Source organism: Aplidium turbinatum, chromosome 11, assembly GCF_918807975.1.
Source record: "Aplidium turbinatum chromosome 11, kaAplTurb1.1, whole genome shotgun sequence".
In the NCBI taxonomy this organism is placed as follows: Eukaryota; Metazoa; Chordata; class Ascidiacea; order Aplousobranchia; family Polyclinidae; genus Aplidium; species Aplidium turbinatum.
In genome coordinates, this window is record NC_137482.1 from 6,242,438 (window position 1) to 6,254,889 (window position 12,452).

The 12,452-nt window shown below is 37.3% G+C and overlaps 1 protein-coding gene across 2 annotated transcripts; it reads left to right on the forward strand.

The window, feature by feature from the left end:
* The first annotated feature begins 4,637 nt into the window (after positions 1–4,637).
* Positions 4,638–12,449, forward strand: LOC145780136 (iduronate 2-sulfatase-like). 2 transcript variants are annotated; one of them, XM_082591847.1, is made up of 12 exons: positions 4,638–4,841; positions 5,293–5,435; positions 5,819–5,996; positions 6,566–6,654; positions 6,920–7,069; positions 7,152–7,379; positions 8,179–8,305; positions 8,922–9,119; positions 9,216–9,319; positions 9,416–9,509; positions 10,062–10,258; positions 10,866–12,449. In XM_082591847.1, the coding sequence occupies exons 1-12, from the start codon at positions 4,769–4,771 to the stop codon at positions 11,004–11,006; spliced, it is 1,722 nt and encodes a 573-aa protein (XP_082447973.1). In that variant the 5' UTR covers positions 4,638–4,768; the 3' UTR covers positions 11,007–12,449. The 2 variants fall into 2 exon arrangements, with proteins under 2 accessions (XP_082447973.1, XP_082447974.1); XM_082591848.1 differs by lacking the exon at positions 7,152–7,379.
* Positions 12,450–12,452: the final 3 nt, after the last annotated feature.

A 12,452-nucleotide genomic window follows, 5' to 3' on the forward strand; every position in this document is an offset into this window, starting at 1 on the left:
CCTAAAAACAAAGCTTTGAAATCAAACTTTCCCAAAAAAAATTCAACTTGCTGAAAAATGGACAGAACGAATTCTAAACCCACAAAAAATGCAACCAAAGTCAACAGAGTAATCTGGCCTACATCATTTCCAATTTACTCAAGATCACCAACGCAGAAAAAACGACAGCCCAATCAAATGATTACATGTAAAAAGCCATGCTCGCTGGGGAATTTACTTACAAACTACGAAAAAAATTGCCCTAAACACAAAAACACTAACCAATGGCTACTCCAAACCATGCGGCAAATGTGCACTATGCGGTAACCATGGAACGTATGAGCCTATGACAAAAGAATGCACCTCTATTATATGTACACCTAACAAAAACTTCAACCTCAAACATAAATTAACTTGCCAAAATTACGGGACATACATTGCAACGTGCACTATAGGCCTATGTCACGAACATTATGAAGAACAAACCATGACAAAGTTTTCCACATGTTGATTGTTGAGCCACATGTAGATTTTGAACAGCTTTAATTACTCTGATAAATCCGGTGACAAAGCAGCATTATTGAAACATTATGCGTAATTTACTTGATGGATGATATATGGTCATGTATTTTTTGAATTTTGTACCAGTAAGTTATATTGTTGGAAATCATGGCAGAACACTAGTTTAAGATTTAGGCTTGGGGCTTTTGATTTTAATTTTAAATAAGCTTCCAGTTCTTGATGTTAAGTAATTCAGACGATATTTCCTTTTCTAAGTAGGTTGGATTAGGAGCGTTAATTACCAGGCAGGTATCGTCTGCGAAAAGTCGTGGAACAGAAGACGTGCAGTTTGGTAAGTCGTTTACGTATAATAAAAACAGTAATGGACCTAGCGTTGAACCCTGAGGTACACCGTGTGTTATGCATCTCTGTTCAGATTCCTGTTCATTAATCGCGACATAGCCTACTGCATTCTGTCTTTTAGGTAGGAGGAGAATAAATCGTTTGCTGTACCTCGGATTCCATAGTGGTTGAGTTTGTATAGTAGAATGGGATGGTAGCCTATACCGTGTCAAAGGCTTTTTTGAGATCCAAGAGAACCAAACCTGTGTACAGGTTGCTTTTTACGTGTTCATAGGTGGCACTAATAATATCAATAGCGGCATATGAAGTAGAGGAGCCAGACCGAAATCCAAATTGCGTTGGAGCAAGCACAGAATGTTTTTCTAGAAAGGAAGAGACCCTTTTATATATGAGCTTTTCCAAAATTTTTTCGAAAGACGATAAAAGGGAGATAGGTCTATAATTATTTACCTCAAGTTTGTCTCCAGATTTGAAGACGGGTACAACTTTGGCAAGTTTAAATGTATCAGGGAAAATACCGAACTGAAAGGAATAGTTAATAAGATTTGAGAAGGGCAGGGCAATAATCACGGAGGCGATCTGTATGAAATATGCTGAAATGTCATCGTAGCCAGTTGCTTTGTTGGGTTTTAGAGCTCGGATTTCTTTGAGTACCTCATCGCCAGTCGTTGGTTCAAGAAAAATAGAAGAAGGAGCGTGGTTTGTAAGGTAGGATGTGAAGTTGTTATCGTTGGCATGCGGAACGCTGTCAGAGATCTCTTTTCCAACGTTGCAGAAGAATTTATTGAATTGGTTCGCCATTTCGATGGGTTTGTTTGATGACACTCCATCGATATTAATGGAATTGATTGTTTGCTTTGATTTTTGTTTATTTGGCAGCAGTGAGTTGCAGCAGCAGCAGCAACAAGGAAACAGAATAATGCCTCAAAGAAAAAGCCGCAGGAGCTACAATTATAATTCACGTAAGCATAAATTGAAACTTCTCAAGTACGCTGCTTGGATGAGGAGACAGCTTTCTTATCTGGCTGGACTACAATTGAAAATGACATCTAAGCTTACAGACGATCAGTTAAGGACTACTCCAAAAATTATATGACATCTGGACAACATTGCACACCATGAACTCCAAACTCAACTAGTCAACGATATTTTTAAGCAGAAAATAGGCAGGAGTTGTTTATTTCTTTTAATCATACTTGGGAAGTTGCCCGACTTACCGCCCTCTGGGAGCCCCTGACTCCACTTTATGTTAAACTATACAACGCAGTTCACAGTTGCAACAATCAGGCTCTTGCACCAATAACATACTTTTGGTCGTCCAATCAATAAGTGGTTTGTCAGAAACAAGAACATATTAGGCCTACATGCTTGAAAATTGAAATGTGCAAGTAATATCATCATCATCATCAGCCGGTCATGCCACTGCTGGCAGATGGCCTCCACATATGTTTCCACACCATTCTGTCTTTTGCTGTTCTCATCCAGGTGATGCCAATCTTTTCTTCTATGTCATCTCGCCATCTTCTTTTTGGTCTCCCTCTAGTTCTTCTTGCATATCTTGGTGTCCATTCTGTGGTTATCCTGGCCCATCTGTTGTCTTTCATTCTTGCTACATGTCCCGCCCATTGCCACTTTAGGTTTGTTGCTGTTTCTATGACATCTTTGATACAAGTTTTGTTTCTGATAACTTCATTTCTAATCTTGTATTTTCTATTTATGTTAAGTAATATACACAATGCAAAAATTGTATAGAAAAGTGCAACTAGTACGTAGAAAACTATGATAATGTTGATAAATTAGATACAATTTTTGCATCTAGATATTTCACAATTTTTGTCTGCGAAAACTTTTTTTAACACTTTTCTCAAAGGATTTTTGTGTTTTCGCAAAAGTTTGCTTGGTGTCGCTACAGATACCTTTGTTAGTTTGTTTATTTATTTTCGTTGTGGAAATTTTGGTAATGACTATATTTGAGAGAGAGAGAGAGAGAAACCTTTTATTTCGTCTGTTGCGACAATAGTACGGTCAGGCCCGGATTTAGGGGGGGGCAGAGGGGGCAGTTGCCCCGGGCCTCCCGACTTTTGAAGGGCCCCCCTAGGTGGAAAAAAAATGTGATGTTGTGTTATTTTTTTCCTTTTGGCCTTTAAAGTTTCTGCAAAATGCTGTGCAGTAGCCTACTGGACTGATGCTGCTGTAGACGTAGAGATGGTTTTTCGCGCCGCAGGCGCGAAAAATTTTTTTGCACGGGGCCCCCCGATCTAAAAGCGCCCCGGGCCCCCCATCAGCTAAATCCGGCCCTGAGTACGGTACAATTATAAACAATACGAATAAAATAGTACCATAGCTATCTAAATACCACAACAGACAGGAAGCAGCGAAAGACTATATCAGTCATCGAGTCAGCTGCTTCCCAGTTCTTAATGTGACAAATGTCAAGCATCGGCAAATTACGTTGAAACAAGATAGGCTGATGTTCAGTAATATTAATGAAAGAAAAAAAAAATCATGTGCTGCTGCGATCCTTAAGTGAAGTCCTGTGGTTTTATTCAAATATAAACTAATTTATTCCGGGTGATTAAAAATAGGAAAAACTTTTGAAATCAATAAACTCTTGTAGCAAGGGCTTGATGTGCGGTATTTTGGTTTTATGTGCTACCGATTACCGTTATATCAAGTTTTTATTGCCAGTCTGCACTCTGGGTTAGAGCAAAATTGGTGTTCATTTGCATTCTATTGCAGAAAGTTTGGGAAGTCTTAGAGATGAATGAGGGCATTGCATTTGCACTTAGCATTGCAGGCATGACAGATATAGACATGTGAGATACATTTTGCTGAATAGTGCCACACCAGCATTTCTATTGCTCAGACAGTAGGCTAGTAGGCTACCTACTAATACTGTACACAACTAAAAAAATTGAATTGATAGGCTATAACAGAAGCTGATTAATATTAAGCTGTAGGCAGGCGCGGATTTATGGGGGGGGCCCAGGGGGCCCGGGCCCCCCCCGAAATTTTGTGAAAAATTGTATGTTTCTGCATCAAATGGTTTGATATGCTTCTAAACAGCTGATATTAGTCCCTCGGCATCACAATTGATGAAAATGGTTGTTTTAATGTTTATTTTCTAGCATATCGTATATGTCGTAGTATCATTGTTCATATCTGTTTAGCTTTTTCTTTCTTTTTAATTGATTTTCAAATTTTCTGGCCCCCCCCGAAAAAAACTCTTAGATTCGCGCCTGGCTGTAGGCCAACTCGAGTGAAACATCACCAGTTATCAAAATTTTTAAACAGTATGGTATGAACCAAAAGTTCTAGTTTTATCATCCACTGGGCTATTAATACCGGTAATTAGTTGGGTTTTTATAAGCTGCAATCAATCAATTGTTTATTAAAAAAAACACTGAAGAGACATCAGACATGTTTTTTTGTCATATCCAGGCTTACGCCCAGTGGTTGAAGATTAAGATAAAGTGGGCGGGCAAGCAAGGGAGCCAATCTTTGTGATCACCTCCAGGCATGCCTTTAAGTGTCATGCCAAAGACACAGCCACATGCTCTTAAGAGGTGTCGAACCGGCGCCCTTCCGAGTTTTATTCCAAGGCTCTCACCACTTAACAATGCAGCTGACAGAAGAGACATGAAACAATAATACATCCAATGTTTAAGTTTTGTTATTGATATGGAAACAACAAAACGATCATACAGTTCCCTAGTCAGTTGCCACCCTGGAAAGAATAATTTGAATCATGAAACTATTCAACAATTTAACTAAAATGGTTACAACTAAAGAAGAACAAGACCAATAGGCTACTTTAATTAATAACTTACTACAATTAATTGCCAGCTTCATAGAATTTGATACGAACTTTGCCTACTTCAGAGGTTTGTTTCAACCAAAGCCAACTCCAACTTTATCAGTTGACATGAAGATTTCAATCACTGCATGGTTTGCCATTTTTTTGCTTTATATTATGATGAAAAAAGGCTTTGTATTTGGTAAGCAGCAATTGCATTGTTAGCTTAATCAACAGAGTTGCAGAAAGAAAAAGTTTTTATGTTGCTTAAAATATAAAACTTTGGGCATTGTCTATGAAGCAACAATGCTTTTTTTTAGGTTACTACGGTATAGCATGGTTTACATATTTTTTTGGAGCTGGTATACAAGTCCCCACCCCCCCCCCCCCCCCCTTGGTAACTCATGACAAAGAGGAATTGACCAAAACATGTGGATTGAAGTGTGTGAACAGTAAAGCAAAGATAAAGTAGTTTCACCCTATATGTTTGGTCGAGTCCTGTCTTTGTCATGAGTTACCAAGGGGGGGGGGGGGGACTTGTATACCAGCTCCATTTTTTTTATAGCTATAATAGCTATGTAGCATTTTACACATTTTTTTATCACAAACGTTGAGGAAAATAATTGCTTTATATACCTATTATGTTTTTATAGCTGCTCCAACACAAAATGTTCTTTTTCTCGTCATTGATGATCTTCGACCTGCACTAGGTTGCTATGACTACCCTAAGATTCTGTCTCCAAACATTGATCAACTTGCCTCAATAAGTGTGCAGTTCAATAATGCTCATGTTCAGGTAGGTCTTAAGCTTCAGTGTCAGGTTTATGAACCTATATGGCCAATGGATTATATGCCACTATTGCATTCTGCTATTGCATGATCAACTGATTTTAGTAAATAAAATTGCATTGTCAAATTGTTATTTTGTCACTAACTAGCTTTTACACCACTTTTGTAATTCTATACTGCTTCCACATATACGCAACTATTGTTTGAAGTTTTAGGAATAGGTTGAAAAAACATTTTTATCATCAACGCTGTTTTGCCATTAAATATATCTACCATATTCTGGCCAATACTTGTTACAACCATTTTTCTTCATGTTCTGAAATTAATTTTGAATCCATCGCTTTTACTTATTTATAAGCTCTTTTATCATGGTAGCCTTACTTTCCGCAGCAAGCAGTATGTGGACCCAGCAGAACATCATTCCTTACCAGCAGACGACCCGACACAACAAGATTGTATGACTTTGGATCTTATTGGAGAGACCATGCTGGAAATTATACAACTCTACCACAGCAGTTTAAAGAGAATGGATACTTCACTTACAGTATTGGAAAAGTATTTCATCCAAGTAATTTTTATTTATTTATTTTTTCCAAAGTGTAAATGAGAGTCTTTTACCCAGATAGGCTACTGAGTGTAAGAAACATAAGATTTCAAATATTTTAAGATTTTTCTTGACAAATCGAAGATTATGAGTTGCCATTCCAAATAGGTATTTTGAATGATACATTTTATAACTATTCACTCATGTTAAGCTTAAATCATTTAAGTTTGCTACAAGAACAAAAGACAGTGCTGAGGAATCATACAATTTGAATTATAAACTTTTATACTTTGGTTTTGTCCAAGGGCATTTTGTAAATAGAGTTATGTGCCAGTTTGGCAATTTAATATAATTGTGCAACTCCTATTCACCAGATATGCAGTTTATACAAAGTCACTAACGCCATTTTTTGATCTGATATTGGTATATGCTAAAACGTTATTGAACAAATACATATCAAATATATTGTTCTCTTAATCACTCTATTGTACAATATACACTGTATTTACAATTGTACTTGTTTAAAAAAAGATATTTCATTAGTGGTACAAGTTTTTCCAAAAAATTGATTGCACTCTTGCATTGCTTTTTAGATATTGTATCCAATTTTACTGATGATTATCCATATTCTTGGTCTGTTCCAGCCTATCACCCATCTACGCAGAAGTATAAAATGGCTAAGGTACATAAGATTGCAAAGTGGTGTACATGGAAGCACATGTGTTGAGCTAGACATTTCTGCAGGTGTTCAAAGCTTGTGATGTGTGATCTCACAAAATATGACATCAGTCATACAGCAGCAAACAATGAGAATATACTTGAGTGACATTTTGCATTCAGACGCTTGTAATTTATCGTAAGCACAAACCTATCACATGCAAACAACACCAACTAAGTTGAAAGTTAAGTTACATCTAATTACAGTTGTGTGTAAATTTTGCTTTCAGGTTTGCCCGGGAAGTGATGGAAAGCTTGATATGAACTTATTGTGTCCGGTAGATGTTGCTACCCAACCTGAAGGATCTCTTCCTGATATTCAAAGCGCTGAGCAGGCTGTCAAAATGTTGAAGCAATTTCAGTCAAACAAGTCACAGAATGTAAGAAAATGTACAAGTTGTTTGCTTTGAAAAGTTCAGTTCATTATTATTCTGGTTATGTCAACTTCGTGTTGCATTTCAGCCATTCTTCCTCGCTGTTGGTTTCCACAAGCCACATGTACCGTTCAAGTTTCCTGAAGAATATTTGAAGTTGTATCCCTTAAATGAAATTGATCTCGCTCCTAATCCCTTCATACCAAAAGCATTCCCAGATGTTGCATATGCTCCTATGGCAATGATGCGGACTCGAGAGGATGTTGCTGCTCTCAATCTGAGCTTCCCATTTGCTCATGTTCCAGATTTGTTCCATGTACGGTTACAGTATACAGTATAAAGTGTTTCTTGCATTGCAAGCAGAGTTGTAAAAAACTCGAGTTTTTTAATAAAACCCAGGCCGCCCAGGTTTTTATTGGTAAAAACGTGCTTTTTAGTAAAAAAAGTTTTATGGGTAAAAATGGGTTTATCACGTAAAAATAGCCAAAAAATTTTTTTTTGCGGACTTTGTTTAACTGTTGAATAGAGAGCAGTTCTGAAATGCGTTGCTCAAGCACACCCCGAGAGTCGAACTTGCGCCACGTGATCTTGATCCGGGCGCGTAACCACTGAGCTAACGGGGTTAAATGTAACAAGAATTTAATTCAAACACATAAATTTGTTTTTTTTTCTTTTCTAGCAATAGTTGCAACAAAAGTAATGCTAGAAAAGATAGCAATCGCGATGAGCACCTAAACTCTGCAGTATTTATTTGATTAACTTGTTGAAAAGAAACGTTTGGGGGAAAAAGCTCTGTTCTGTCACAGGTGTTGCCACAAGTTTTTTTTCTTTGAGGTTTTCTCATCTGGCAACACTAGTTTTGTAGTTCTAGCAATTATCTTTTTAAAAAGCCGTTTTTTTGTTTTTTTTATAAAAAAACTCAGACCACCCGGATAGCTACCCACTACAACCCTGATTGCAAGCTTATGTACTGGGATAAGCTACAAGTGCACAAATACAAAAGCTAACACAATATTTGGGATATTTGGGATTGTTTGTTGAAAATATGAGCTGATTTGGAAATTTTCTATTTTTTATAAGTTGCTACCAAATTGATCTATTTGCTTCATTCGCAGAGAAAAATTCGCCAGCATTATTACTCTTCAGTCAGCTACACTGACAGTCTGGTTGGTCAAGTCCTGAATCAACTGGATGAATCCGGTTTTAGTGACAACACTATGATTGTCTTATTGGGAGACCACGGTAGGTTGGAACGATTAATTTGTATGCAGTATCTTGGCGGTGACATGGCGCAGCAAGTTGGGCGTTGGATGTCCAAAAGTGCGACCTGGTTTAACACCCAGCTGAAGCTAATTGTTGAGTAACACCTCTACCCAGCGTGTGATAAACTGGGTGGGCGTAGTTGCTGAAGGAAAGATGGCCGAGAGAAAGAAACTAGCCACCCTACTCTCATTAGTGCCGAAGGCTTAGTGTGATGAGAACCTTATCTTCTCACTCCCTGAACCTCGGTAACTGAATATGAGACCACCTTCACCTTTCATAGCTATGCAGCAAAAGTGATTGTTTTTTCCATAGTTTTACCGCCTGACAACGTTGGAGCAATGTAACGTCATCGAGATGTAAAAGTAATATTTCACTACGGTAACTCACGCCGTTCATTTTACGTCAATTCAACGTCGCCAAAGTGTAAAAATAGAACTTGTGTATGCTGGATAGAGCGTAGCCTTAACGCCGATACATGATTAGTTATCTTTCTGTCATTACAGTGAAGCTGCAATGTGTACGAAACTCTATTTTCTATTTTGTACTTGGCAACCCTAACTTTGTTTTTGTAAATTCATAATTTGAACTATTTCAGGTTGGAGTTTGGGAGAGCATGGAGAATTTTGCAAATTTGAAAATACGGAAGTCGTTACCAGAATTCCTCTTCTTGTGCATGTTCCGGGGATGACTGATGTAAATCATCATCGTGCCCATGAGGGCACCGAAAAAACTCCAAAATTCCAATTCCAAACTGTGTTTCAACACCACCAAAAATTGTTTTCCTTCAAACCAGGTAGAGATGATTTTCGAGCGATACTTTCTTAAATATCATGTCCGTTAGTATCGAAATAACGATTCAAATTCATGAATTACTTGTTTTCGATTATAGGTCCTCAATCAAATGCTCTTGTTGAAGCTGTCGATGTTTTTCCAACCCTGTCTGACTTGGCTGGCCTCAAAGTCCCCCCAACTTGCCCGCCTAACCCATTTAAGGTAAACAAATTTGCGTTTGAAACCAAAAAAAGAAGAAAACTATTAAAATAATAGTCATAACAATATTTGTCTCACAATCTGCACTTTGTTGTTCAGGTCGATTTCTGCACAGAAGGTGCAAGCTTTAAAAAGGTGGTTAAAAATGCTATCGATCATTTTCTCCACAAGAAATTTCATATCCCCTATTCAGGTACTACGTGCTGCAGCTGTAGATAGGCTACGTGTGAGTAACTCAATGTAAATCCAATTTTTGTGTTTATTTTATTTATATTTACTCTTTATTTTGGGTCTGCTACTATTCGGTGAGCCCGATTCGGTGAGTTTCTAACCTCTATGCCTAACCCCTAACCCTAAAACGGCAATAATAATTAGGCTACGGTACCCGATAATTTAAAAAAAAAAAATAGAAAAAATCACCGAATAGGGATCGGACTCACCGAAACGGGCCATTCCGATTTATTTTAGCTATTGATTGTGTTCTCAAAAAGACATACAGAACATTGTTCTTGTCAAACATCAAACATAGCCTTAGAAGTGCAGGGGCTTTTCCAATGAACAAAATTGGCCTTTCTTGCATTGAATCAGCATCAACAGATGTTAAATCAATTTAAGAAAGACTAATTCTTTCAACTGAGATAAAATCTGTCATTCAAAATTGTAATTTGGGCTTTGACTAAATCTTTTGCTTTCCTGGTTGAAGTAATAACTTGATGGGGTAATAGGTAGCTACAAACTGACTTAGATAAAAATCGCCACTTGGAGTGGAAAGATGCTGTGTTCAGTCAATACCCGCGCCCATCCAACTATCCACAAGACAACTCCGATCGTCCTGACCTGAAAGACATCGAGATCATGGGATACACGATGAGGAGCAAGCATCATCGTTACACGGAGTGGGTCAGCTTTGACCCTGACTTTTACCACGCTGACTTTAACCAGGTGATTACTGTGATGTTCTGTATGCACAGTAAATACTATTGTCGCGATTTGCAACATGATGGTTTGGCAATGCATGTGTAACATGTACCATGTTTTTAACTAACAAATTGATATTATAAGAACATTTAGCCGAAACTTATGGGAATTGCAATTTGCAAATGCACTTCAACCCTGCAAATTTAAAGCCTAAATTTTGCTCTCACGGAACTTAGGTTACGCTTCCTGTTAACAAATGCCACTCTCACGGAATTTAGCTCATCACATGCGCTCACCACAACCCTACACATGTAGCACATTTCATCCTTTCGATCCGTAATTAGGTTTCTCTCTAACGCCATCTTTACTGGGCGTGTAGTTCTCTAATGCGTTCAAATGCCTACCCCATTATCGTTGTGATTATCATGAAGGGTTGTGTTTTTTGTTGATCACCCTGTAGTAGATATTACCAGGAGTAAGCCTAAAGATAGCTGTTTGTGATCAAAGTAAGTTTTTGGTTTGTCTTTTCATCAAGATGCCTACTTTTCTTTGTACAGAATAAAATTCTCGATATTGACATATTTTTGAAACTTTAATGTGTTTTTTTTTCACAATTTGTGTTTGTTTTCAGGTCCACGCGAGAGAACTTTACCTGCGAGACTCGGATCCACTAGAAGTTTACAATGTAGCTGACTTGCCGATGTATGAAGATTTGGTTGAACATTTAAGAAAGAGATTAATAGCCGGTTGGAGACATGCTTTGCCTAAGTGATAAACACGTAACATACTCACCGTACTTTCACCAACATTTTGTATATCAACACATTTTTGGAACCAACAACGACAGTTTTTGTCGATCCACTTCAATGCGGTTTAAACTGGAATTAGCCAATGCATTTGGTTGGTTATCAAGCTAATTGCAATGCTATAGGACGAAACCAGCATACTGCTGAATAAAACCAAAGAAAAATAACATTTTGCATGAGCAGGTGCCGACGGCAGGCTAACAACTCTCATATAGAGCACTGTCATGCAGTTTCCTAAACGAGTGCCAAGATCAACTACAGTTAATATGCATGTATGTACCACTACAGTATGTATCAATGCAGTATTAACTAAGAAAGAGTTTGAAGCGTTAACATTGATCTATTCATGGATATAAAAAGGTGCTTTTGTGGAAAAAACAGCTTGCCCTTTACCAAACCGCATCGTTGATTTTTTAGCTGTCTAAAAATTTGTATGTGATACTTCAAATGTAACACGTTTGGTAGTCGCTGGTATCACCATGTGTTGCTCAATGTCGCTTGATACCTTTTAAATAACCGTTTCCATTGCACGTTTGCTTAGATCTGTTTGAATGTTGAAACATTAAAGCGTATTTACAATTCTACGTGTAATCAGCAAAGCTTTAACTTTTTTCTTGCTTAAGTCGTTGCTCTAGCTCTTCTTCAGCACATGTCGTTGTGTTCTGGTTTTTGTAACTAAAACGTTTCTTCAAACACGTCAGAAAGATTTAAAAGGTTGGAGATTTAAAAAGTTTTTCCTAAAGAGTCCATATACGGTAACTTATCTTTGTATGTTTAAAATATCCTGTACACTGTGCACTGCGCATTCAAAGTGTCAAAACTGAACCTTGCTATTGCTGATGCATTAATTGTTATCTGTCTTTAGGTTTATCGCCAAGCGTAAAATGCAGTTACCATATTTGAGTTTTTGCGGTGGAGTTCCAAACTAGATTCTGTTTGAATAAACATTGACTGAAGACGAATCGAAAGATAGTAAAACTTATTCTGACTACAACGATTCATTTGATATTATTAGATAGTATTTTAAAGCATTTTTGTTGAGATTAAGTTGAAAATCTTTGCTTTTGTCGCTATTTTAAATCTCGCAGTTACTTAATATACTTATTGAATGTATCCAGATGTCTTTATAGCATTGGTTTTACGTACCAGATTTCGCGGTTTATATTTTTTCGTTCTATGTATTCAGCAGTGTTAGATGTGCGATGTTCAAGTTCATCCATTTAGAAGCATTTTTTAAACCTTAGAAACCTATCAAAATTGGTCTTTTTACATTTAACAGATGCAGACGTTGAATCAATGTAAAAAAACAATTTTGCTAGCTTGGTATTCACTTTTGCAATCAATCATGTTTCTGCTTCTTTTATGCATTCAGTATTTTCGAGATTTTAATCTATGATTTTCTTCCATTTTAG